Source organism: Anoplophora glabripennis, unplaced genomic scaffold (genome assembly GCF_000390285.2).
Source record: "Anoplophora glabripennis isolate ALB-LARVAE unplaced genomic scaffold, Agla_2.0 scaffold517, whole genome shotgun sequence".
Lineage (NCBI taxonomy): Eukaryota > Metazoa > Arthropoda > Insecta > Coleoptera > Cerambycidae > Anoplophora > Anoplophora glabripennis.
This window is the reverse complement of record NW_019416631.1, coordinates 222,304-250,213: the sequence shown is the minus strand read 5'-3', so window position 1 is coordinate 250,213 and position 27,910 is coordinate 222,304. Positions and strand designations below refer to the sequence as shown.

The window sequence follows — 27,910 nt, the reverse complement described above, 5'->3', positions numbered from 1 at the left end:
ATGCATAAATAACAGACTTTTCCCCATTTTAACGCAGAATTTGACAAGCAGCATCGTAAATTACAAATTTCTTTACACCAAGAAGTAATTTGAGTTTCAAACTAAGTTAATTTTATAGAAAATCTGCGTTAGAATGGAGGAAAGTCTGTTATTTGTGCATTGATTCATATTTAGACAAACTGTTTAAGAAAATCTATAAAAATGCATTGCTGGTTGCCTATTTGCTATAGAGTCCGCTTAAGTGTTAATTTTGTCTCACCCTGTACACATTTAACAATTTAATTCTTATAAAACAGGTCTTTATTCGCATTTCGACTCTTGACTACCGTTTTTAGTACAAACCTTACTAAGTCAATTCAATGAAGTAGTTTATTTATTAAAAAATAATAATAAAACACAACTTAAGGATAATTGTAATAAATTGTACAATATTGTTAAAGTTAGTATAGGAATACAAATATCGAGTATTTTTTTATACGATCATTTAAAGTATTTAAAAAATAGCTGACAAATAGGAATAAAACGAATTAACAGCCATGCATTTATAGGTGCCAAAATAATTGGTTACATGTATAACGATTATTAAAATTGTTACCATCTACTGAATATTTTAACATAAAATTTATTTTGTACTCTAAAAATTACATTAAAAAATTTTAATTAATTACATACTATAAAAAAATAACTACGAAATATAAAAAAAATGAAATATCGTCTTAAATTTGGCAATAAATAATGTTAAGTAGCAGGTAACCCAACAAAATATCAATAATCACTTTATACGATCACCCTGTATAAGTTAAATCGAGTCGTAAGCATATACATACTTCCAAGCAGTTATTTAAAAATACGCTAAAAAGAACACAGTAGACTAGTCGATATAAAAAAATATAAAAAATATAAATAATGTTTGACCTACGTTTGGGCAGGGCGTGGTACAAAACCTACAGTAAAATTTTTAAAATGTAACAACCTGTAACAACAACAAGAGAGAAGGGAGAAAAAGACCAACAATCTTTACTTTATGACGTGCAGCGGCACCGTCGAGTTTCGGGAAGCCACCCGTTGCAACACCTCATTACCCAGCTCCTTGGAGGTCTCGTGCCACACGCACTTCCCTATAATGGGCACTTCCTCCAACGGATTCCTGAACGCCACCAATAGCGTCAGGCACATGCCGTCTTTGCCCGTGGACGGATCATGTTCCACCTAAAGAAAGACGCTCTTTAACCAACGTGATGTATCATTCTCGAAATTAGAATACGACAAAAATATGATTTCCATATTTCTGCATAGAATTTCAGAAACAATAAATTGATCAAATCAAAATTTGCGCCTAAATAAGGGTAATAAGGGTTATTAAGGTCTCTAGATCGATAAAGATAAGTTTGTTAGTGGGTGAGTATAACCTATAAAGTATGTCATACTTAATTAATAACCCCCTCACTTACCGACAAGAGCCCGTGTGGCCTGTGGGTGGGCACCTCGGCTCCAAACAGGTCGATCATGAACTTCCGCAACGTGGAATGTATGCTCTTGGACGGATGCACCTCACACGTGGGTAGATGCCAAGTGGTGCGTTCGCTCAATAAAACGTGCACCCTGTTGTTGGCTTTTTTCTTAATCACAACTACGAGTCGTAGGAATATCTTCGAGTAGGGCCTGAGGGCCGGCAGCTGGTCCAGGAACCAACCCGGATCTCGGGTCCTCCGGGCCTCTTTGTAAGCTCTGTAAAGAGGTTTATTGACTATTTCTGTATAAGGAATACATATTGTCTTATAAGTAAATAGTAACAGGTGTTACTGAAAAAATATATACAAAAATGACCACGAGTAAGAAAAAATTAAAAACCGAAAAAAAGAAATTTTCAAATTATACAGGGTGTCCCACCGAGAACTCCATCGATCGATATCTAGGAAAGTACTGCTCCGAAAAATTTGAAAAGTTGGCAACATGGGGCGAAGACAACTAAAATATCTAGAACTCTCCAGCACTTTTGGTTATACCGGAAGTCGACACCAACTTCGTTATTTTAAATTGGTCCCTCTATATATTATTACATTTTCGGATTCTACGTGAAATTTGAGGATCACTTTATTAAATATTTCCTAGACTTAGGAGCTATACAATTTGCGATATTAATATTTAAAGAAAAATTTTGACAGATGCAAGGGTCCGTGGAGATACTAGTAACTCTTTTCAGGAGCATAATATCAAGTGGATTTTTGCTATCTGTATAGGGCATAGGTAACACTAAATCATAGTATACCAACAAATTAAAACACATTTAATACTAGGTCTTTCATTTTTGCTGTTACATTTTGAAAATTTCAAACAGCTATAACTTTGTCAACTTAAATGGAACACCCTGTATTTTTTTACTCTGTCGTATGCAGATTGAAATTTCCTTTCAAGCCATATAAGCATTATTAGGGTTGCCACTACTATCTTTAGAGCTATTTGCAATTTTCTATTTTTTGGACAGTTTTTCTTGTATCAGACCTGTTGGCAAATTGGCCATGACCAAAAACACTCCAAACCAATTAAAATAACTTGACATTTGTCAAGTTAGTTGTCAAATTATTGTTATGCCTGTAATAGTTTTTGCTGAAAGTTTAAATAAAAATACCTGGGGATTTAAATTATACTTATGATTATTTCAATTAGTTTGTTATTTATGTAAAAAAGCAGCAGATTCTCTACCTACATGTTCTTAAAAATACTTTGTCACATTTTCCATAAATAACAAACAAATTAAAATAATCCTCATTAGAACAATTTAAACGATCCCCAGGCATTTTTATTTAAATTTTCTACAAAAACTTTTCAGATACAACAATTTGACAACTAACTTCACAAATGTCATGTTATTTCAATTGTTTTTGGAGTGTTTCTGGTCATGGCCAATTTGACAACAGGTCTGATACGAGAAAAACTGTCAAAATAATAGAAAATTGCAAATATCTCTAAAAGTAGTAATGGCAACCCTAACAATGATAATATGGCTTGAAAGGAAATTTCAATTTGCATACGACAGAGTAAAAAAATATATAATATGCTCCATTTAAGTTAACAAAGTTATAGCTGTTTGAAGTTATCAAAATGTAACAGCAAGAATGAAACACCTTAGTATTAAATGTTTTAATTTGTTGGTATAGATTCCTAGATATCGATCGACGCAGTTCCTGGTGGGACACTGTATATACAAAAAAAAATAACTATGAGTAAAGAAAAACTAAAGACCGAAAAAAAGAAGAAATTTACAAATTATATAAATAATCTAAATAGTTACAGAAAAGTACTTAAAAATAGTTTAAACAAAATTAGGAAAAATATTTTTGCAGTCTTAAAGTACCTACATAAAAAAATAAATAAAATTTTTTGAAAACAAAATAAATATTTATAAACTAATTTTAAATCACACTCCAGATTTTTGTTTATAGACTGATGGTATGAGCAAGACTTCTTTATACAAATAAAAATTTTGTTAATCAGAAAAAAGTTGTTGGATGTCAAAAAAAACTAACAAAATGTTTTCAAATTTATTTCCATGCTCCACGAACAAATTAAAAATGTGACTTTTACCAACCAATTCATTTTAAACAACATAATTTTTCCGATTTCACAACAAAGTAGGCTGGTTTTACCATTTTTTTCATTTTGATAAAAAACGGTTTTCATTTCCTGAACGCTGTGTACATACAAACTGAAAATTTTCCATGGCAATCACATTTTAAAAACATGCAAAATCTTTTATCAAAAAAATTTTTTTTTCCATAAAATAAAAAATAAAAATGTTTTCCCTCGTCCACTTCAACTCGCAATAAACTATATACAAGGTGTTACATAATGACGTGCAAATATTTTAAGGAGGTGTTTAGAAAGTAATTTTAGGGGGGTACTTCCTATATATTTTTTTTGATTTGAACCTTCCTGAGAAAATATTCAAATCTCAAAATGGCCAAAAAAAATTAACTTTTATTTTTTTTTTTTCACGAAAATGGTTAAATTTAGAAATTTGAATTTTGGTACACGTTAACAACTAGTTGAATGGTATTTTTTGGTAGTTTGTTTTTCTGGTTTATGTATTTGAAAGAAATAAATTAACATCCCTTGGTTTTATTTCTCTCACAACTTTTTTCTACGTTAGCCATTTCCAACATGAAAAATAGCTTTTAATATCACATTTCATTTAGAAACTTTTTTACTCTTCCCATTTTTTCGTATACTTAATGGTTTACTATTTTTCCTTGCCGACTAGGTACACATAATTAGTGTTACTAAAAAAAAACTAATTTTTTCGGCCATTTTGAGATTTGAATATTTTCTCAGGGGGGTCTCAAATTGAAAAAATGTATTGGAAGTACCCCCCTAAAATTACTCTTTAAATACCTCCTTAAAATATTTGCACATCATTATGAAACACCCTGTATATTGTAAAATTAAGGTTATATGAAGAAAGTCAACATTCTTTTCCCATTGTGAACTTTAATGTTTTTGTGGGGAACCACATAGCTTTAAAAAAATCAAGGACATTAGTTTTATGACTAGACACAGACAAAAAAAAATGTGTAAAAAAATAACAAAAGGTAAACAGCTACAAAAAAAACTGTTTCTCAATATTCATAAATCACTAGCACCCAATATAAAATAAAGTAAGCAGTGGCTAAGAAAATGAGGGATTTCATGACTAAAAATTCTGTATTTTATGCAAGTATATTCAACTTTTTTACTGATAACTTTTACTAAACTTCTATTATTAATTTTTAGTTACAGAGAGAGATTTGGGACGACATAAAAGAGTACCAGGATGGGTACAAACAGGTCATAAAGCAAAGAGAGAGGAACAGAATCCCTTTTTTTCACCAGTCACCTCAAGTAAAATATAATTCTCGCAAGATATGATTATCTTTCGTAAACTTTTGCGTTTCCCGAACACAATTTGATGCTTTTTTTTAGTTTGCGTACCGACTTCACTTGGTGGAGTACATCAAGAGGATATGCATCGAGAAAAGACTGAGCCACTGCTGCTTGCATCTGGCAGTGTATCTGTTAGATATATTCATGGATAACCACTCCATAATTCCTGAGAGAGTTCTGATCGTTGCTAATGTGTGTCTACTTCTAGCCGGTAAATATAAAATTGTATTTTTGTCGATTTTGTTGTTCATTAAAACAAAATAAAAATTAGTTAATATTTTTGAGCATTTCTCTTGTTTATTAAGAGGTCTCCTCATAACGATCACACTTTTAAGCTAAATTTGAGGAGCGCACGACCACTACCCCAAAAATATCAGAACTGAATGCCGCCATAAACGACCGTTACCCCCTGAAGGACTACCGAGACCTGGAGTTGGTTATCCTGAAATTCTTCCATTGGTACATCATGTTCCCCACTGCGGCGCACTACACGCATTACTACATGCAAGTCGTAATATCCAAAGACGATCTAAAGAGCAACCAGGGGGGTCTTAGGACGTTATTCTACAACTTACACGATGCTATTACCGGCTATCTAGACCAAGTCATCGACAGTAAGTGTGAACGTGGCAAAAAAGTAACTAGAATACACCGTTACCTTTTCAGACGTTCATTATATGCAGTGCTACCCCCCTTCGAAATTGGCCGCCGCTATAATAGCGGCTGGCAGGATCAAAGTTGGACTGTCCAGCTGGACTGAGCAGTTAGAGAATTTGACGGATTACAGTAAAGAGGACCTTCAAGAGCCCATTTTTATTTTGATGGTCAAGTAAGTTGGGAAGTCGAGAACGAAAAATATTTTACTTTATGTCTCTTTTTTTTACAGGAAATCGTTCATTTATTGCCAAAAATGCAATATGAACGCTTGAATTTTTTTTTTTTTTTGACTGCATAGTTGATTTGACATTATAAATTTGTTTAGTTGATTATCATGTTATAATTGTTATATAAAAATGTTGATGTGTTGTTTTATTATTCCTACATTCAACTCCAATTATTCACAGTAAAACAGGTAATTCTCCAATCAAAAATAAAAAAAGGTCATATGAATACGAATCCGCAACAACTTTGTTTTTAAAATACAGGGCGATAAAGCTTCACTTTGCTTTTAGTTATTCCTGTTTTACACATTAATGACATATCGATTGATATTAATGAACCTATTCCCTGGCCAGTAAGTTCACCAGATTTGAATCCATGTTACTATAGTTTTACTTGAAGTAAGATTTGAAGGAAGTTCACAAATCATATAAAAAGTAATAATAAGTAATATTTTGTTGAATATTATCCAAACAGTTCAAGATAAAAAAAATTTAATGATAAATCAGAGAAATTGTACATTTTGTCGGCCTTTAAAAAATTGAATGATCTTAGAAAATATGTAGGTACAAATGAAAATAACTAAAAAAAATTACTAAACTATCACCAACCTCAAAAACAAAATATTTGCAAACCTGTTTATATGTTCCCGTAGAATTCTGTCAGTGCAACATTACATAAGCAGTTTTTCTTAATTAACACTTACTTTGCTTTTTCAATGAGATGTGTGATATCGCCTGCTCTCAACTCCAATTCCTCCAAATTTGCAATCCATTTGGCCTGCAAGGACTCCTTATCTGCCTCTGAAGGTGTCTTCAAACTGCCCCCTATAACCCTCCCCGTCAGTACGAATCTAAACCAGATCCCACGAGCAGATTCCACTGCCAGCAAAGTGGTGCACTCAATTTGAAGACCTGTCTCTTCCAGAACTTCTCTTTTGCTCGCTGCTATGATATTTTCACCTTTTTCAATCCTGCCCGCTGGCAGATACCTTAATAGAAATGTAAGACAATAAAAACGGTGTTTTAATACACCTATTAATTAAATACTTTGAGCATGAGCATTAGATTGGAAAATCTTGCTTTCTCTTTTAAATAAGATGTAATAGAACAATGTTAATATCTTGACAAGTTTTACTAAAATACCATCATTATTAGCGAAGACGGGAATCTAACTGACCTAGTTTAGTGAAACAATGTATGATTTTAATTACCATTTACCAGCACATGACTTTTTGGCTTCCTGCATCATCAATACCTCGTCGTATTCATTGAGAATAACACAAGCCACGACGTATGTCACAGTTTCGTCCAGTATAGGCTTATACTTTGGATCCAGGCTCGGTTGGATTCCCTGTGATTCCAGTGCGTCATTCTGCTCTTCCAAAGAAAAATCACATATTTCTGCCTCGTCCCCATCCAACGACAACCCATTCAGCACCCTCTGAAGGTTCTGTTCCACTGTGTCTGGCATTTTCTTGATTAGGTTAACCTGGAGAATTTGGCGACACGCGCGAAATTAGTTTAACATTAATAAACACTTACAATGTTGATTGCGCACTAACGAAATTAGAATAAATAAAGCGCAAAACGAAGAAAACACATATTGTTATTGCAGATTTTTTTTGGAATGTCAGGAATGTCGGCACGTCCTCGAGTTCGATGAAAATGAAAATAGCGGATTACTCACAGACCGTTGGAAGGAGTACTCAGCGTAGTACGTCTTATGAAAATTAGGTGAACGGCTGAATGCATTCCGATCTAAAACTTGTTTCCTTCTTATACCCACCCATGGAATTTTAATTAGCTGTCTTATAAACAAATCATTTAACAACACTTCGTACCGTTATTTATTTACTTACAAAATTAGGCAACCCAAAATACTATCCATCTCCTGTTCATTTTGTTCACCTCTGACGAAGTTGTGCTAGAAATCTGTATTTAATATGACTCTACATAAATTAACTATTTCACTATCCACAACAAAATTTTACATAAAATAAGTGACAAATATATATATCGCGTTTTTACATTTATCCAATTGAAAAAAGTAATTTTTAATTTCATATATGTACTGCCATCTATCATCGAATGATCAACATTGAATTACTAACATAAAAAAACATTTTAAAGAGCTATAATCCCTAATTACTTTATTAAAATTATTAATTAACAACATAATTAAAATATTTAGTTTTTCCGTGCCGCAGCAACTAAATGTTTTGTATAATTTCATAAAATTAAAATTGGAATTTAAATAACTTACTTGCCATCTTCTTTTATTACACACAATTCTGTATCTGCTATCATTTTCTGTTGTAACTGACGCCACCCTTCTTCTTCCCCTTTAAGCAACAATCAATCCCAAAAATAAACTTCTGTCAATTGAAAAAGTTTTGTCCTTTAATTTTAAGTAAAATATATTGTAAAAATAAGTATAAGTGTTAATAATTATCTTTAAGGCGATTTTTTAAATTAATAGTAGAAAGTGTAATTAGTATAGTGTGTTTATTTATTTTAAAGAGAAAGGTAATCTAACCAAACTTTATTGGCCTTTTAAACTTACATAAGTTTACCCTTAATTTTGTTCCTAACCACCAATAAAAATTCATATTTTATTGCCTAGATAAAATGGACGTATTTAATTTGATTTCGTGGCGAATTTTAATTTGACTTCATATGATAGTTTGGAATTGTATTTTCAGAATTGCAGCAAGAAACATGTCAGACCGTTACCCTTTTACGGGTGACAGAGCCTTTACCCATAACGGGACCATGGTTTGGAACGATCAAGTGGCTGTCCAGTCGTCTTTAGACTTCTCTCATGTGTCAGATTCTACATTAACTGACAGCATTAATGAAAGCTACGCAACTGCCGTGGAAGATAACGAGACACAATATCTATCAGTCCTGGAGACAACCAACGATATCACTTTGGAAGATTTACACAACTTAACGTTGGAGAACTCTAAAATTGCACCACAGGAGAACTTACAGTTTGAAAATATGAGTCCGATGGAGAGTTTAGAGACTAATGAAAGTGAAATGAACGATCAACAAGTTATAGTGTTTAGTGTAGAAGGTTCTGATGACTTATACGGAATACAGTTTGCTCAGGACGAAGAGGGCAACATGCAGAAATACCAGTTCAAATTCAGGTATATTTGAATTATTTAGTAAATCTGAAATTACAATTCTTAAATTTGCAGAACAACGGAGGAAGGTCAGTTAGAGGCCATTCCCGAGTCAATTCAGCTACTGGTGAATGACATCGAAACACATGAAAAAGATGTAGAAAGTGGAAGTCCAGTCCAAGAGCCTGTTAATAACGAAGAAGCTGAAATGACAGAGACTCAGGTTATTTACCAGGAAGAGACTGAGGATATACAGGAAACACCCATTTTTGAGGAACAAGAAGAGTTGTCCGAGGAGCATATCCAGGAAGAACAGTGCGGTAGTGTTCAGATGTTTATAAAGGGCGAGCCGGAACATGAAGAGGAAATCAGCCATAGGCAAGTGTTTATTGATGGAGAATCAAGGGATGAGGAACTGGGGGATGAGCAAGAGATACAGTATGAAGAAAATGAATCGGATATACATTTAAGAGTAAACTTTGAAGAAGAGGAAAACGTTGATGTTAAAACTGGTGAGTTTGATTAATTCTTTCTTTGTAGAAAAAAAGGAACTGTAGCAGTGAAGCAGTGTTTTCATTATCAACACAATTTTATTAATGTTAAGCGAATGCTTATCACATTTCATTGTTTGCAGATCACAGGGTGAATGTTAAAAGTCTAATTGCAGTCGGTCATTTTTCAAAATTGCAAATATTTTCAATTTGTTAATTTTCACAGTATTTTTCTTTCTAAGTGTGTTTAATTAATATTGTCGGTGAAGTATGGTATATTGAAGTAAAGTAATTTATACAAAGAGTATATTAAGTAACATTTTTTCTGAGGTATTTTCTGTGCAATGAAAATGCACATCCGGCAAAAATTTTATATGTGGATTGGTACGAAGATCAAAGAAATATTCCAAATGATAAATTTTTGTCGATTTGTTATTTTCTCAGAGAGTACCTTTAATAGTATTTGTGTGTTTATTTTAGAAGGTGATTCTAATCCAAACAGAAATAATGACATAAATTTCTATGATGCTTTTTCAAAAGTTTGATATTTACAGAATTATATAATCACAAATTTAGATTTTTATAAATAAATTTTTTACCATAACTTTTTCAGTTAAGGGAGGCTGATTTTCAGGCGTTATTCATGAATTTTTTGAGTGGGAAAAAATTGATTAGAATTTGATCAAACTTTAACATTATTTTGAGAATATTTTGAACATTTACAAAATTTTTCAAGTTGTCCATCAGAGGTTGTTGTCCGAGTTGTTCATGAGAAATGTGGAGGTTACAATTTTGATGTGAAAGTAAAATGGTTGTTTTCCTGCATTATTAACATGTTTTCTAAGAATTTGAACCTCATTGCGGATAAAAATTGTGAAAATTGGAGTTTTGACATGTTTTTGAAAAATGTATGAATTTTCACCGTCCTTTTCACTTATTTTGAATAAAAAACACCCTTAAAATTATGATATCATCCCAATTGTTGGTTCATGTTCTTTGTAATTTCATAAAGCAACATTCTTTTAAATTTCATAATGATCGGTTCATATCTTTTTGAGCTAGAGAAAAACGTGTTTGAAGATTTCCGAAATCTAGAAATTTGATAATAATATAGAGTGCTTTCTGATCAATCAGTGATTCCAGCACCATATAGCAGTCTTTTTTTTTCATAAGCAGCATTCTGAGCTTGCATCTGTTCTTTTCTTGCTTAATAAATGAGTAGACTACCTGAACAAGTGCTCCGTCCTACCTGCTATGCGTCCAAGCGCTCACCCAATGCACGTTCGGTTTTAGGCTCATAAAATCGGAACGAATAGGAATTTGATTTTGAAATTTTGGCAATGTATTCTTGAGTTATATTAAGGACCCCGCAACTATCCTTGTGGAAAACCGGTCCCTTTCGAATGATACGAAACTTTGCCAAATGATAGTCCTCAATGTGTCAATCAAGAAAGTCCATGGGACCTAAGTCTGAAAAACTACTATTCTGAAGCTACAGCGAAGTTATCGAATCGTTAAAACATGAGATGTCTTGTATCGCTTAAAGAATGCGAATCACCAAAACTTTTCTTCAGTTTTCTGAAGGTGCTTCAGCTATTTCCTGAAGACTGCGGAATGCTGCAGATATGCTGATGACGGATAAGTGTTCGGAATGCGTAAAAACATAAGATGTCGCTCAAGCAGTACGCGTCGCTATCATTGTTCTTCAGTAGGTGCTTCACCGATTTTCTGAAGACTGAAGGATGATACAGCTATTTTGACCGTGGATTCCCATTTATCACACGAAAATACATCAAGAAACATACAGCTTGGTCACTTTATAAAGAAATATTTGCTTTTACTCGCCCGTAAATCATTGGACTTGATGGTCATCGAGCACGTGGATTCGATAACTTCAGAAGGCTGTAGCTTTAGAACAGTAGTTTTTCAGACTTAGGTCCCATGTACTTTTTTGATCGACACATTGAGGACTGTCATTCGGTAAAGTTTCGTACCATTTGACCGGGACCGGTTTTCCATAAGGATAGTTGCGGGGTTCATATGCGATAAAAAAAAAATCCGATTTTTTTAACCTACTAATTTTTTCAAATTTGGTACACTTGCAAACTAACAAACCAGACGATTGTATATATTAAATTCTGCAAAATCTTCTAAAAATTAAATATAAATTGAAAATAATAATCATTTAACAATATTTTAAGAATAAATGTATTTACAAAATTCTCGTATATTCTCGATTTGTTCTTGTTCTCTAAAAATGAATTCTCCAGCATTTTGCATCACTATGCATAAATAGATTGCTTGCTTGCATTCAAGGGCATTAAATTATTGTTTTAATAATTTGTTCCGGTTTTGTTCAATGTGATAAACATTAACATAGCGGAATACGATCTTGACGATGACCTGACGTCTAGTTTATTGTTCGCTTCATTATTAAGGCATACTGGAAGAAAGTTCCACCGCCTCCAATATAAAGCAAGAATTGTTCCAAGAAGAGAGTCTGGACGCTGGTGACCAATCCCCTGAAGAAGAAGAGTACCACATGTATAATCAGGTGGATGTTAAACCTGTACCTTATCAAGAGGACAACAATGAGGAAGAGATTCCCATTTCCGACCATGAAGTTGAAGGTTTGTTATTAATTTTTAAGAAAAGAGGGATTTATCTATTAGTACTACAATAATTCGATGTTAAAACATATTTGAAATAAATAAATTTATTGTTATTATTAATTTCGTCTGTCCAGATAATGTTGAGGTGGACAACGGCTATGTGGACGTGGACGAGGCTCAAGAAACCGTCCTGGAATATGAGCATTACGCTTCTGAGGAAATTCAGCATGTTTATGAGGAAACGGACACGAGCGACAGTCAAGTTTTGCAGGAGGTTCCTCACAGGACCCACTTTAAACAGGTGTTTATAAAGGAAGACGCTTTCGAGACATTGTCGGAGGCGAAAAAATCAGATGTTCTCCAGGAGGAGGAAGAGGACCAGGAGCCGTACTATGCGGAAACCGGAACAGAAAACGATTCCGACAATGACGAATACCAGATCGTGGAAGGGTTGCATGTTACAGGTAGGTGTTTTTTTTAGAAATGGCTTTATGTATTTTATAATTTGAAATGGAACTTTGGTAAAATGATAACGTTGTGGTAGAACTATATGGACGCACAGAAGGATTACAAAATGACCCGCTATCAGTACCCGTAGGCTCCTCCTGATGTTCATTGTGGTTCATATTCTTGGTTCTAAGGTTGGTATGGTTGGAACCACTCCTCAAACAAACTTGGTCATATCCGATGCTTCCAAACGTTGCTGCTTTCAATCTTGTCACTGGTGTTATAGCGTCGGTGTGACTGATTTAAATGAAAAAGTACCGATTTAAAAGTGGAAAATTCCGAGTTATAAATCGGACAAATTTTAATCCAATAATCTATCCTAATCTAACTTAAACTGCTACTGAAGTATATTTTTCTGACTTCTAACTGGTAACTTCTGACTTGTAAATCTGATTTTTCTCATTTAGAACTTGGAATTACGAGGAGGGATTAAAAAATAAGGTTTCCACATTTTTTAAAAATAGAATTGTTTATTTTATCTGAATAGTACACCATTGGAAAGCTAGTTTTTTCCGCTACTTTTTAACATAGTCGCCGTTTTTTCAATACACTTTTCTTGACAGACATTCACTTTTGTAGACCTTCCTCATAGTAGTTCGCCGCCAACTCGTTGATGAACCTGGTAACTTCTTCTTTCACTTCATCATCCATGTTGAATCGTTGTCCACGATTCTTTAATTTAGGGAACAAGTGGTAGTCACTCGGTGCCAAATCAGGGCTGTAGGGGGGTTGTGAATGACAGCCCAGTCAAATTTGTTGATTAATTCCTAGGTTTGGCGTGAAATGTGCGGACGTGCATTGTCATGGTGCAGTCTTGTGCCTTTGGTGAATTTTCCCCTTCGGTGATTTTGGATAGCCCTTCTGAGTTTTTTTAAGGTCCCACAATAACTGTCTGAGTTTATTGTGGCCTCTTTAGGCATAAACTCCATAAGCAAAACACCCTTACGGTTCCAAAACACCGAAGCCATGATTTTTGCTGCAGACAGCGGCGAACTGAAGTGGCGTCACTGTTGAGATTGTCGTTTTGTTTTGGGAGTGACGTAGTGGCACCATGTTTCATCACCAGTGACAATGGAGTCCAAGAATTCTTCAGTGTTTTCGACGCATTCTTGAAGAAACTCCTGGGCACAATCGACCCGTTGCTCTTTGTGTTGCTGCTGTAAGCATGTGCGGAACCCAACGTGCACAAATCTTGTGATAGCCCAATTTCTCGGTCAAAATCCTTTCAATGGAGGCTTCGGAAGCCTCAGGAACCCGAAGAGCCATTTCCTTGATCAAGATTTTCCGGTCTTCGAGCAGAATTTGCTCAATATTTGCGACAGCCTTGGGAACCTTATTTTTGAATCACCCCTCGTATAGTTTTCCAACTTACAAATTGGATTTTTCTGGCTTAGAACTATGTTTTTCTTACTTGTTGCTCGGAAACTTTGACTTTTAAGTTAGGAAATATGATTCCAATTTTGAAATGAGAATTTTTGGGTTACGGGTCAGAAAAATGTCCTTTCAATAACGTAACCTAACTTAACTTGCTATCTTAATGATATTTTTCTGACTTTTAATTTGGTAGGTACGTGTATCTTGTAACTTACATTTTTCTCATTCAGAACTTGTTTTTCTCCTTACAAGCCAGATTTTTGTCGCTTAGAATTCGGAATAGTATTTTTTTTTACTTGTAACTCTGAAATTTCGACTTGTAGGTCACAAACGGTAATTCCAAGATTTAAATGAGAAAAATTTATGAAAAAGTTGGAAGTTTCGAGTTGTAATCCGGAAAAAAACTTAATTCAATAATTCGATATTTAATTTGTAACTTCTGATTTGTAATTTTGAATTTTTTTCCTACCTGTAACTTGAAAATTTTTATTTGTAATTCAGGAAATATAATTTCAACTTTTCAATGAGAATAATCCAATTTACAAGTCAGAATTTTCAAGTTACGAGTCAAAAAATTAATCTAATTTATTTTTGGAATGATATTTCAGAATTGAATTTTTCTCACATAAATTATATTTTTTCTAGTTCTATTTTGGAAATTTCGAAATTTGAATCAGAAAAATCTGATTTACAAGTTAGGAATTTCGATTTACAAGTCAGAAATTCCTAATTACAGGCAAGAAAAAAGTAAATTTCATAATCAAACTTAATAGAATCCTACATCTAATATAATCTTATTGGAATCACATTTTTCGTACTGCTAACTTAGAACATAGAACTTGTAATTTGTATTTTTCTCATTTACAACTCAGATTTATAGTTTTTTCGATCTACAGGTTAAATTTTCTCACCTAGAACATAGAACAATATTTTCCTGACTTGCAATCTAAGTCATTCTAATTTAACCTGCCATTAAAAGTAACATTTTCCTGACTATTAACTCTTATTTGTAAATTGGATTCTTCTCATTTAGAACTCAAATTCATATTTTTCCATCTTACAACTTACAAGACCAGTTTTTTCTTTCTTATAATTTTTACTTATAATTTGTAAATTTCCATTTTTAATGAGAAAATCTTACAAGTCAGAAATTCTGACTTATAAGTAAGAAAAATGTAAATATTATATTTCTGCTAAATCAAAACTTATTACTTTCAAGTCCATTTTTCTCATTTAAAATTTATAATTATAGTTTTTCAAGTTATAGGTCAAATTTTCTCATTTAGAACCCGAAATTGTATTTTCCCGACTTACAAGTTGCGTTTTTTTTTCTTACTTTGAAAAAATAAAAGAATATATCCTCCAGCCCATCTCGGCTTCCACAGAAATCACAGAATTAATTTTTATTAAAAAAATCTACATTTTTAGCACAACTAAAAGATTATTTTTTACCCTCTTACAATTCTACCTAATTAAAGTTTTGAGATTTAAAAGCTGACCTCGACTGAAAATAATATCGTTTCAGCGGAGGGCGACATAGACCAGGACGCCGCCTGCCCTCCCTACCAAGAATCGGACACCATCCTCCAAGAAGTCGTGAAGAAACCTCCGGTCTTGGAACGCGCCAACATACTCAAGCAGCCGTCTTTGGTCAAGGTCGCCAGAGAACTGAAGAACAAGAAAACCTTCATCTACTACGTCGTACCCCATGTAGAAAAAGAAAACGTCAATTCCCTCTCGGTAAACTACGCGACGACCACAACGACTGCCCTAAGGCCCATCCGGTCGAATCCACGCAGCATCCTCAAAAGCTCGTTCCCGGAGATGAGGGAGGAGCCCGAGGTTAAGGCTCTGATAGACGAGCGGTTCAACAAGAGATTCGCGCGGAGCAAGGAGGCGGTCCAGGCGAGGTTGTTCAATAATTTCATCAGTAAGACGACCATACCGCACGCCCCGGTCAGGCAGACGAGGCTGCCCAGGAAGCAGCAGATCAAGCCTGTGGATAATAGGAGGGATGAGGAAATCATTGTGCAGGAGGTGATGGTGGGGTCCAACGGGTTCATCGAGAACGTTGAGGAGAAGCTCAAGAATAAGGATAAGTTGGAGGTGAGTTAGTGTGTTGTTTTGAATTCGATATATTAAAACTTTAGAACTTTTGCAATATATTTTAAATTTAACGTTCCGTTTATGAATTTGAAGTCGTTTTGAGGCGGTTGAAGATCATGTACTGAAAAACACGAAATTTGTATAGAATTACCATAGTCTTAATCGTGACTATAGGTACATTACTCTCAATTTGTTTCTTTTTGAATGTGATGACACAATCGGTGGCTTTAGAGCAATGGTACATTATATTTTTGCTAAAATAATCAAAATTGTTTATTATTGGCCACAGATGTCAGAATATTAAGCCCAGTGAACACAAAAATTAGGTAATGTAATAAAAATAACCAGTATGGGAGCTGTAATAATTCATTTCTTTTATTCGTTTGAGTTTCCATGATAATAATTAATATAGATGAGATAATAAATATAAATTCACAAATATGTAAATGCAGTTAATTCTTGAACTTTTTTTTTGTCTGACTATTATAACAGTCCAATTTAAACCAACTTAACCTAACTTAATCTGACATTCTGTACAATTAGATATTTTCCACATAAATATGTAATTAAAATGTAGATATGTTTTTTCTTTGAAGAGTAGTAGTTGATGGTTGACGATTTTCGCTTAGATTAAATTTAATCTATTGCCTCAAGCTACCTTCAAAGAGTGATCGCAAAAATCGCCCGTTTTTTCACAATTCGCAGAGAACTAAAGAAAATAGATAAAAATATGTTTTTGGCTCAAGTTACTCGTGGTAAAAAATTAAGATGAGCATAGCTTTTAGTATTTTGAAAATTTTTAAAAAACACCCCTAGATAGGGGTTGAAAAGACACCCACAATAAAGAATTGAATATTACCAATAAATATAAAAACTATTAGCACGTGAATTTTTCTATCGAATGATTCTTGATACAAAGAAAGTTTTATTCTCATGACTGAAATAAGCGTGTTGAATTAGAAAATCCACCCTTAAGCGCGTTTAGGAGGTGGAATCATCCCCAAAAATAGAGAAAATCAGAAATTATTGTAAAAATTCCAAAAAAAAATATATTAAGATAATTCACATGCTAATAGTTTTTATATCAATTGGTAATATTCAAATTCTTAATTTTTGTCATTTTTTTCAACCCCTAATTAGGGGTGATTTTTAAAATTTTCGTAATACTAAAAGCTATGCCCATTTCAGTTTTTTACGACAAGTAATTTGCGACCAAAAACCTAATTTTATGTATTTTTTTAAATTCTCTGCGAATTGTGAAAAAAACGGCCGAAAATCACAGGTTTTTAGTGGTCACCCTTTGTGTACGGGATGTTAGATTTTTTTGGAAAACGATAGTAATGATTTTGTGGAAAAATTTTCAGTGAAATATAGACTTAATGATTTAAAACATTATTTTAGACAAAGAAAAATATTGAACTACATATGTAACTCATTTTATTATCTAAAGCACAGTTTTAACTTTTTTTTTCCAAAATAGTGAAGTTAGAGAAACATTGAAAAACAGTTTAAAGGTCTTTTTAATTAAATACTCTGCGTTCCACCAAACTCATTAGTTACATCGTTTCTGATTGAACTTATTAATTCTTGGAACTTTACCAATGAATTAAAAATTTTGCCTCTTCACACATTTTCTTCTATTTTAAATATGTACAAATAATTTTGTTGTTTTTTTTTCTTAATATAGCAAAAATACCCAACTAAATTAAAAAAAAGTACCCATAAATTTCTGCGAATAAATAATTACAGACAATATTTCCAATGCCTTCTAAATGTACACAAATCTTGAGATACGGCCCTATTCAAATTTAAATTTGCCGCCTGTTTACTCTTCATACGTTAAAATTCGAATCGTTCCTAACCTCAAAAATCAAGTTTCGTTGATTTGATTTTGAATTCAAAATTCTCAAACGGTCTCTGATCTCTGACACGTAGGCATCATTGCTGGACGTTAGAGTTGTAGAGAATAGTTTACAAAGAAGAGGAAAGTTAATTGATTTTGTATTTTATATGTGAGTATTATTTATTACTATGTCCATACGTTATATTAAGTGTAAAAAAACAAAAATTACCTAGTGAATTATCGACGATTTCGTGTGAATCAAAATTGTTTACTGACTATGTTTGAGATAAAAATCAAAACAAAGGTTTTATGAATAGGACTGCTAATTAATTTTGAGGGATTTTTTTTTATAAATTCAAGACTATTATGTGCATTTTTAATTTGTATTGCCCACCGCTAGTCACTACTTTTTCCATCTCTCTGGCAGCATACGGATTCCGCGTCGAAAGAACGCTATCCACATCCACCAATCGATCCAATTTTTCGTATCTTCGTAATATTGAAAGCGTTGAATTGGGTAAAACATCCCATTTCAGCGTTTCTAAGTATTTATTCACTTCATGAGCAACAAATGGTCGAGTGTTATCATGCTGAAAAATTAATTTATTTTGTCATTGCTCGAATTGCGGCCGTTTTTCCTTCAATGCACAGCTCAAACACAGCAATTGTGTTCGGTAGTGGTCATCAGTGATGGTTTCATTCGGTTGAAGTAGCTGATAGTACACAACACCAAGCTGGTCCCATCAAATACAGAGTATGAGCCTTGAACCATGAATATTTGGCCTTCCTGTCAATGTTGATGCATGACCAGACAAACCTCACGATCTTCTTTGCTTAAGATTATCATAGCATTTCCATTTTTCATTGCCAGTGACAATACGATGCAAAAAACCCTTTCTTTTTTGCCGTTGAAGCAATTGTCCACATGTAAAAAATCGCCACTCAACATATCTCGACTGGCACCCAATTTCCTTTATTTTTAATCATACCAAGTGCATTTAAACATTTGGAAATTGTTGTGTCACCGATATTCAACGATTCAGTAGGTTTATATTGCTTTTGACGTGATTCTTGATTGAGTAATGCTTCGAAATCCTTATCTTCGATTTTTTTCGGTTGATCGGGACGTTCTTTGTCAATTATATTGAAATCACCACTTCTAAAATATCAAAACCAATACTCGCACATTGTTATCGACGGAGTATGTTTACCGTAAGTTTCCAGCAACCCTGGATGACTTGTAGCAGCACTTTTCTTTGAATGAAACAGGAATGATGGCTCGTAATTCGACCTCTTCGGAGCTGTGAAAAAAATGTGTTGTTACAGAAGTGTCCGATGTAATACAGCATAAGTTACGCCATCTATTGTAAATTCCTCAAAATTAATTCATGGTTTTAGTAGCAAAATAAAATTTTGACAGTTTTGTCTTAAATGCAGTTTCTTGATTGTTATTCTTTTTAAGGTGACACAGTACGTGATATTAACTGATTCTGACGAGGACTACGATCCCAAGAAAGTCAACAGGAAGAAGAAAAAGCACAAAAAACACAAAAAGGGCGGCGACATGGACGACGCCGAAGATTCGGATGTCAGCATCATAGAAATCCGGTCAGATGATGAAGAGACAACACACGACCAACAAGAGAGCCCCAAGAGAGGAAGGGGCAGGCCGAAAAAGTCCACAGACCCCGATCCCATGGACAGCACAAAGAGGAGGCGAGGCCGACCGCCTAAATCCAGTTACAGTCACAGCGACACGGAAGAGTCGCCTCAGAAGAAGAGCCGAACGGAATCGGACGAGATCGAGAGTGACACGACGAAGAAGGAGTTTAAATGTCCCCATTGTATAAAGACCTTCCCCAGCCAGAACAGCCTCAGCACCCACTTGCATCACCACAGCCTTGAGAACAGACTGAGGAACAGCCAGGCGAATAAAGCCGCTGCCAAAAATGCCATCACCAACTTAGAGTACAAATACAAATGTGAGACTTGCCAGGCGTCGTTTAAGAACAGCGTCCTGCTGAAGCGCCACGAGTGTCCCAAGCAGACGAAGAAGCTGACTAAACGAATTGAGTGTGGTATGTGCAAGAGGAGTTTCCCTGATTTATCTGCCCTGAACGTCCACAAACGATCCCATGTGAAGGAGAAGATGGTCAATACCACGTCAGTGACAAAGGTGAGTAGAATAAGCGACAGCACACATAATTTTTCAGAGCGTGCAACGGATATTTTATTAGGCCTCGGTAAATATACACACACGTTATGCATTTTTTAAAAAGTATTTTTGTCGTAATCTCTGCAGGAGATGTCGTATAAAATATGCTTTTTCACTTCGCTGGTCATCGGTATATTACATGGTGTATTCTCTGAACCGACAGTCAACTCAATTCAAAAAATGGAATGTGTTGCTTTTATTTTGCAGATATTACATTGTTGCCCGTCTACGCATTTTCAGTTGTTATTTTCGCTGAAAAAAGAGTGAATTATCGATCGTTTGCTTCTGAATAATTCATTTTGATACTAATCGCAGGCGAAGTTCGTTTCAATACTCCAGATGTTCTCATATCGTGTTAATCACGTAAATTATTACATAGTGTGCAATTAATAATTGACGACCTTAATTAATAAGTGAGGGTGCACACGATGAACAGTCGGCGACTGACTATTATGTCAGTGAGGGATAATACATCACATATACCTATGAAAACACGCAAACACAGTTTTGTTATTTAAAAAAATAATCGGCCATTTGTCATGTCTGCTCTCACTAAGCGAAAACAAATATTTTTACTTTTGTAATTTAAAAAAGTTTAAAATTTTTATTGTAGTCTATAGAGTGTTCTAGTTTTGATATTTTTCTGGATTTCTTGAGATTTCCGAAGAGATAGACAAAGTAGTTCAAATGTCCCAAGCACAAACATATAAATCGGCATAAAGACCCAATCATTCATGTTAAATTTGTTGTAATCGTTTTAAATATTATATATTTTATTGAATACTCCAAATAGCTGTTGACTGAAACCTTTTGTTGTTTTTTTTTTACTGAAGAATGTTCACATTCTCAAATATTCTCGTGAAAATTCTGAAAATGCTGTTATGTATTCTCCAAATATCTCAAAAATATTTTTGAAGACCCCAATACTTGTTAATATTTGGGAAACGCTATTTAAAACAAAATTCTTTATTCTAAAAAAATAATCGTCCATCTGTCATGTCTGCTCTCACTAAGCAAAAACAAATATTTTTACTTGTGTAATTTAAAAAAGTTTAAAATTTTTATTGGAGTCTACAGAGTATTCTAATTTTTATATTTTTCTGGATTTCTTGAAATTTCTGAGATAGACAAAGTAGTTCAAATGTCCCAAGCACAAACGTATAAATTGGCATAAAGACCCTATCATTTATGTTCCATTTATTGTAATCGTTTTAAATATATATTTTATTGAATACTCCAAATAGCTGTTGACTGAAAACCTTTGTTGTTTTTTTTTTATAATGAAAAATATTCACATTCAAATATTCTTGTGAAAGTTCTGAAAATGCTGTTATGTATTCCCCAAATCTCTCAAAAATATTTTTTAAGACCCCAATACTTCTTAATATTTGGGAAACGCTATTTAAACATGTCATGTCATGTCATGTCATGTAATGTCTGCTCTCACTAAGTGTAAACAAATATTTTTAATTGTGTAATTTAAAAAAGTTTAAAATTTTTATTGTAGTCTACAGAGTGGGCTAATTTTGATATTTTCCTGGGTTTCTTGAGAATTTCGAGGAGATAGACAAAGTAGTTCAAATGTCCCAAGCACAAACGTATAAATTGGCATAAAGACCCTATCATTTATGTTCCATTTATTGTAATGGTTTTAAATATTACATATTTTATTGAATACTCCAAATAACTGTTGCCTGAAACCCTTTGTTTTTGTTTTTAATGAAAAATAGTCACATTCTCAAATATTCTCGTGAAAGTTCTGAAAATGCTGTTATGTTTTCTCCAAATTTCTCAAAAATATTTTTTAAAACCTCAATACTTCTTAATATTTGGGAAACGCTATTAAAAAATATATATTCTTTATTTTTGAGACAAGTTTAATGAATATTTGTGAAAAGATTATTATTTTGACTGGACAGATTTGTCAAGTCTGTATCATTTGTTCAAGTTATACAAATCAGTACTACAATTCATTTGGTACAAATTTTCGATATGAAAAAGATTTCTACTGTTGTACCAACTTCTGTCTTTTGAAGTTTCCAACTTTTTACAGAATAAATATATGACATAAACGGTCAGTAGTATCCAAATTTTTTTTGTTTTATAAATATACATTGTAAAGGGACACATTGTATATTTATAAAGTTGTCTATAAATGGGTAACATTTTTATTATTAATTTTACAAAAAGAGGTATTCTTTATAAAAAGTTCTATGCTATATTAAATGTGAAAAATTTAATACCATATTTTCGAAAAGTAGAACTTTTTATAATATATCTTTTTTTTGTCAAATTGATAGTAAAAAACTTATTTGTAGAGAACCTGAAAGGACAAAAAAAAATAGAAGGACGTTATGAACCTAAACTTAGACTGAATTTTTAATTCCACGTAACATTTTCCCATTACATTTTTCGAAAATGAAAACTAATTGTACTTCTCCCTTATCAAATTTTATTTTTTTTTTAATTTTTGGCCACCCTGTATATGTTATCTCAAGTTTGAAAAGTTTAATACCATTTTTTCAAAAAGTAGAATTTTTTAAAGTTACCCATTTGTAGAGAACTTGACCCATTCTACATTTGACAATTTGTAAGATAAGTGTTTGAAATTATTTAATTTAGCCCAATACTTTTATAGTAAAGTAAAAATACGGAATTGCCCCACCGCGAACGTTTATAAATCAATTTTTCCAGGTTTCTCCGAAGAAAGTCCTACCCAGGCCCTCCACCAGCAGGCCCCGGTCCCCGAAGAGAACAACCTCCACGTCCAAGCTGACCTTCAAGTGCAAAGACTGCTCGCGAGTGTGTTTCTCCCAAGAAAGCCTCGATCTGCACGAGAAGACTCACAGGAAGTTCACATGCGCCACTTGCGGCGCTACCTTCTCCTCCCGGTTGCTCCTCGACACGCACGTCAGGGTGAGTTGCGTCAAGGCCTCGCCCCAGGTCAACAAGCGTCTCTCCTTCAAGATAAAGAAATCGTTTGTGCATTCGCCCAGGCGGAGGTCGATACGGTACTCGAGGAAGAGCCTGGTGCCCAACAACAATCTCAACGTCTCCTCCAGGCCGGTACTGAACAACAGCCTGGCCTTGAAGCTGGAGTGCGAGCAGTGCGGGGAGAAATTCACGATGTTCGAGGATTGCTTCAACCATAAGGTCAAGGTAGGTCATATTTTTGTTGTTTTTTGGTTATTTTGGGAGCTGCCACTTTTGGTTTTTATATATTTTATGAAATTGGCAAAAATTTTTTTGAGAATTGTTGAACTTTTTGCTTCATACCCCGCTTTACTAACTTCTGCTGACGATAGCTTTGCTTGACGATCGCTTTAAGAATTATAAAAAGAAATTAAATATGGGGAGTTATTTTTAGATGCACGGTCTGGAAACCCCAGACAAGAGCATATTGATGGAGGAGAAGAAATGTTTGCACAAACCGAAATCCTTGCACGGCGGCATCCCCGCCCGCGACGGAATGAGGAAAGTGTTTTCGGACATGAGGAGTAAATTTGCCCTTATAACACCTAAAAAAAATTCCGGCTAGTTGTACAAAGCACTTAGTTTTAGTGTGTGCGTGACTGGACATGATTTGTACATACGAATTTTATCTGCTGTGCAGAAGCTGATTGTATTTAGCAGATTTGTATATGACCCTGAATATAGTTAATTTATCAGTTTCGACGATGATATTTTTTAACGGTTTTGTAAATTTATTGCCCCGAGTAAATATTATTCTAAGGTTGTGTTTATTTTGCCCCGTTTCCAAAATCCTCTCCTCGTCCTTACTGTTGTCCGTATAGGTGTTCGTTGGCGGCAACAATGGAATTTTTCAGGTTAATTTAAAGCAAATTTCATTGCAGGTACGTAAAATAATAGTTGGAAGATTTCTTATAAATTTATATCATTTTCAGGAATCGAAATTATTAGCTTAACATTTTTTTAATGCTATTTTTTAAATATTTTGATATTAATTAAATTTACATTGTATATTTTAAGAAGGGTGAAAATATCATTTTTTGTGATGAACAAGGTCAGAAATTAGACATATGAGGACATGAGCGCGATACAATACAACACGGTCATACTTTCGAGTATATATTACTGAAGGCGGTAGCCTCACAACTATGGTTACCAGATCTATTTCATAACAGACCCGGAGACATGACCCGTTTGTATAATTTAAAGGTTATGCAAGAAATCGATGTCTAGAAAAGAAAGAAAATATCTACTTCGTGGCAAGCTCAGAGATGGATTCCAGGGAGGGCGTTGTATAATTGATTTCAATTTAAAAAAAAAAAGCGGAATCAGGAAATGTGGGTATTTTCGAAGTAATCACGATTTTTCCCCAACAAAGAAAACCCGGAGAAATGATGTTAATCCGGAGGATGGGTGTTACAAGGCGAAAAGAGAGATAGCTGCCATGAAGGTACTTGCTATTTCTTTCGTCGAATGTGATTGGCCGTTCCTGTCACGTGGTATCAGTCGTGAGCCAATCACGTTCGGCGAGAGAAATAGCAAGTACCTTCATAGCAGCTCCCTCTTGACTTTTTAAGGCGCTCGGCCTTTGGGAGGCTACCTCCAGTAGTATGCTCGAAGGGTCGTACACGAAAAGCCAGCTTCTGAGCATGTGCAAAATTTGCCATGTATACAGGGTGTCCTACGGTGCAAGACATTAGACATATTTCAGAGACTTTCTAGTCCAATCAGTAGGTATTTATAGAAGAGCTTACAAAAAATACCACCTGGAAACAAAAAATATGGTGATATAGGAAAAAAAAATCTAAGAAAGATAGTGTCTTTTACCGCATAAACGGCGAAGTTAACCTAAAAAATTCATAAGAGTAAAAAAAACGTTTTTCCGCTTATAACAAAAAAACTTGAACTCCAATCGAAAAAAATTAATTGAGGAAGTTGTAGCTATTAAAAAATAAACCTATCGATTCATATTTTTGAATATTCGATTGCTATATTACTTTTCGAGATATATTGAAAAATCTGTCAAAAATCGATTTTTTTTGTTTTTGCTGTGTCTCTTGCAAATTAAAGTTTTGAAACTTGTTACTTGCTGTAAATGTAGCCATCGGCAAGCAAAAAAGTGCGTTCTTTTTTAAATTGAAAAATATGAAAAATTTTTCAAGATCGATTTTTCGAAAAAAAGGTCATCTTGAAAATTGCATCTTCTTGCTCGACGAATAGTTGTAGAGGAACGAATCAGCGCTCATTTTTTTTTGCCTTAAATCATGGTTAAAAAGAGTGATAAAGATTTTATTCATTTCAAGTATCCAAAAATGACCGAAAAAAGTAACAATTTTTTGGCCGCGTTTTTCTTGAATATCTTTTTCGATTTTCATTTTTCGATAATTACAGGAATCGGTTGTTGGCATATTTATGCGAATTTAAAAAACCTTGCTCTACGACTTTCTGGAGCCGATATATTTTTTTTTCAAAAAATTCCACTAGCCACTTCTACATTTTTAATTGTGCGTCAAACCCAGGCATTCGAACGCGGCGCGAACTAACTATAGTGGGCGGCGGAGTGGGGGTAACGATACTAGGCCGCTCCGAAAACTGAATTCGCGCGTTCAAGAGCGCTCTTACTTTCAAAATCTTAATTTTCTCGACTTCTGGACCACGTACACCTTTTGTACTTAAACTGGGGTAGCTCGACGAGATAAACCAAAATATGGCGTTTACGACGGCCTCAAGAAAAAAGCATAATTACCTTTGAAAAATATTATTTTCCTTTAGTCTAACATTCTCTCACTTCTTGTTAACATTTCAATAATTGTTTATGAAATAAAGTAAGTACAACGTTTTATGGTAATTATATATTTTTATTATATAAGTATTACAAAATATTTCTTTAATTATCGTACAGAAAATTACATGGTATAAAAATATTCGTCGATTACATTTTTTATTTTCACAGCTTATGTATATCACTCTTATGTTTCAATTCTTCTCTTCAATTCGCTAGATTGTGATTCATTTTCTTCTTCCATGGATTTGTTTCCTATATTTTCCACGCAATCGACTTCATTTTCCACATACATAATTCGTTTCATCAATGACTTATTCAAACATTAAAAAAAAGCGTCGATTAGTTTCTCTGCGACTATTCGTAGAGCAAGAAGAGTCGATTTTCGAGATTACCTTTTTTTCGAAAAATCGATATAACTCGAAAAATTTTTAATATTTTTTAATTTAAAAAAGGCACTTTTTTGCTTGCCGAGGACTACATTTACCGCAAGTAACAAGTTTCAAAACCTTAATTTGCAAGAGATACAGCAAAAACTAAAAAAGTTGGTTGATGGTTTTTTTCGATATATCTCGAAAAGTAATACAATAGCAATCGTATAGCAATCGATATATTTAAAAATATGAATGTATAGGTTCGACGATCAGCTACCGACCGGCAAAACAACGTCCGTGTGAAAGAGGAGTAAGCTTCCCTGCCATAATTTCAAAATGACTTAATTTCTTACGGGATGGTAGAAATTTAATGCCGAATTTAATCAACTTTAAACCATCTTAATTAGTTTTAATTTCAAAATAAGATCTTTGATGCCTGGATGTCAAGATAAGTTTAATTAAAATAAAAAGTAGAATTCCTCGAACAATAGTTCAACTTGCCTGCCCCTCTATACAGGGTGTATTACGAAGACGGCCCAGTAGAATTATCTCAAAAAGTAGTCAAAATTGAAATCTGAAAATTTGTATGCAGGGGTTGATCAAAACGATCTATTTAGTGAAAATAGTGTCAACTTTCTCGCACTTCCGTTTATACTGGAAGTCATTATCAACTCTGTTATTTCAAATGGAACACTGTATATTTATACGTTTTTTTAATTCTACGGCAAATTCTATACTATTTTCATATAAATTACTATAGGCAAAAATGTGACAGTTTCCAAGTTATCAATTTTCGAAAAAAATTGAGGGCTGAAAGTGATTTGAGTAAATTCAACTTTAACGTCACAATATTGGCCACACGTTTTTAAACACTCTGTATGAATTTTTGCAAATTTGACATAAACTGATTGAATTCCATTGCTTTTAAATTATCCATGCCAAATTTCATTAATAAATAAAGCTGAATGTCGGAGTTATTCTGTTTTCAAAAATCACTTGCATCCTTCAATTTTTTTCGAAAATTGATAATATCTTGAAACACACATTTTGGCCTATAAGTAGTACCTTATATGAAATTAGTCTAGATTAGTTTAGATTAAAAAATGCAAAAATATACAGAGTGTTCCATTTGAATTAACAGAGTTGATGATGACATCCGGTATAACCGGAAGTGTGAGGAAGTTGACACTATTTTTATTTGATAGATCTTTTTGATGAACCCCTGTATACAAATTTTCAGATTTCAATTCTGCCTACTTTTTGAGATAATCCTACTGCGCCTTCTTCGTGATACATCACGTATAATAAGGTTTACAAGTTATATTATTTTAATTACTGCCTTACTGTTATTACATATATTATTATAACAATTTCATGATTATTAATTTTGTTATTCGTCACCAGAATATAAAATATTACGATAGACAATATCAAAGGTAGTATCTACATTTTAACTAGCTGAAAAAATGAAACAATAAAATCATTCCAAATCGAATACAGGCGTCATACGTGAAAACTTCATACAGAGACCCAGTAAAGAAGAATCTAATAAAGCCAAACCAATCTGTGCCCCTCGAGACTCTACCCGCGGTTCGGGAATATTGAATTCGGAATTCGGATACACCACTCCAACGCCGACGTCTTCAAAGGTGACGCCTGATAATAAAGCAATGAGCACACGGCCTCCGTCGAAATTCCACCGAA

At 33.8% G+C, this 27,910-nt stretch overlaps 2 protein-coding genes across 2 annotated transcripts; one reads left to right on the top strand and one right to left on the bottom strand.

Annotated features, from left to right (window-relative positions):
- Positions 1 to 721: 721 nt before the first annotated feature.
- LOC108910660 (8-oxo-dGDP phosphatase NUDT18) lies at positions 722 to 7,636 on the bottom strand. The gene is made up of 4 exons (XM_018715350.1): positions 7,013 to 7,636; positions 6,506 to 6,790; positions 1,452 to 1,728; positions 722 to 1,209 (listed from the first exon to the last, which is right to left on the bottom strand). The coding sequence occupies exons 1-4, from the start codon at positions 7,270 to 7,272 to the stop codon at positions 1,018 to 1,020; spliced, it is 1,014 nt and encodes a 337-aa protein (XP_018570866.1). The 5' UTR covers positions 7,273 to 7,636; the 3' UTR covers positions 722 to 1,017.
- A 597-nt stretch (positions 7,637 to 8,233) lies between these two features.
- On the top strand, positions 8,234 to 23,812 carry LOC108910663. The gene is made up of 9 exons (XM_018715355.1): positions 8,234 to 8,327; positions 8,504 to 8,956; positions 9,008 to 9,444; positions 11,862 to 12,053; positions 12,170 to 12,499; positions 15,442 to 16,022; positions 19,328 to 20,041; positions 22,775 to 23,239; positions 23,448 to 23,812. The coding sequence occupies exons 2-9, from the start codon at positions 8,520 to 8,522 to the stop codon at positions 23,616 to 23,618; spliced, it is 3,327 nt and encodes a 1,108-aa protein (XP_018570871.1). The 5' UTR covers positions 8,234 to 8,327; positions 8,504 to 8,519; the 3' UTR covers positions 23,619 to 23,812.
- Positions 23,813 to 27,910: the final 4,098 nt, after the last annotated feature.

Excerpts from the sequence above, each read along its gene's own strand:
- LOC108910660 (XM_018715350.1), bottom strand. The coding sequence starts at position 7,272 with ATGCCAGACACAGTGGAACAGAACCTTCAGAGGGTGCTGAATGGGTTG. Across the intron at positions 6,791-7,012 it reads AAGTCATGTGCTGGTAAATG|GTATCTGCCAGCGGGCAGGA; the intron begins GTAATTAAAATC and ends ATTTCTATTAAG. Across the intron at positions 1,210-1,451 it reads GGCCACACGGGCTCTTGTCG|GTGGAACATGATCCGTCCAC; the intron begins GTAAGTGAGGGG and ends GTCTTTCTTTAG.
- LOC108910663 (XM_018715355.1), top strand. The coding sequence starts at position 8,520 with ATGTCAGACCGTTACCCTTTTACGGGTGACAGAGCCTTTACCCATAAC. Across the intron at positions 16,023-19,327 it reads AGAATAAGGATAAGTTGGAG|GTGACACAGTACGTGATATT; the intron begins GTGAGTTAGTGT and ends ATTCTTTTTAAG. Across the intron at positions 23,240-23,447 it reads GCTTCAACCATAAGGTCAAG|ATGCACGGTCTGGAAACCCC; the intron begins GTAGGTCATATT and ends AGTTATTTTTAG.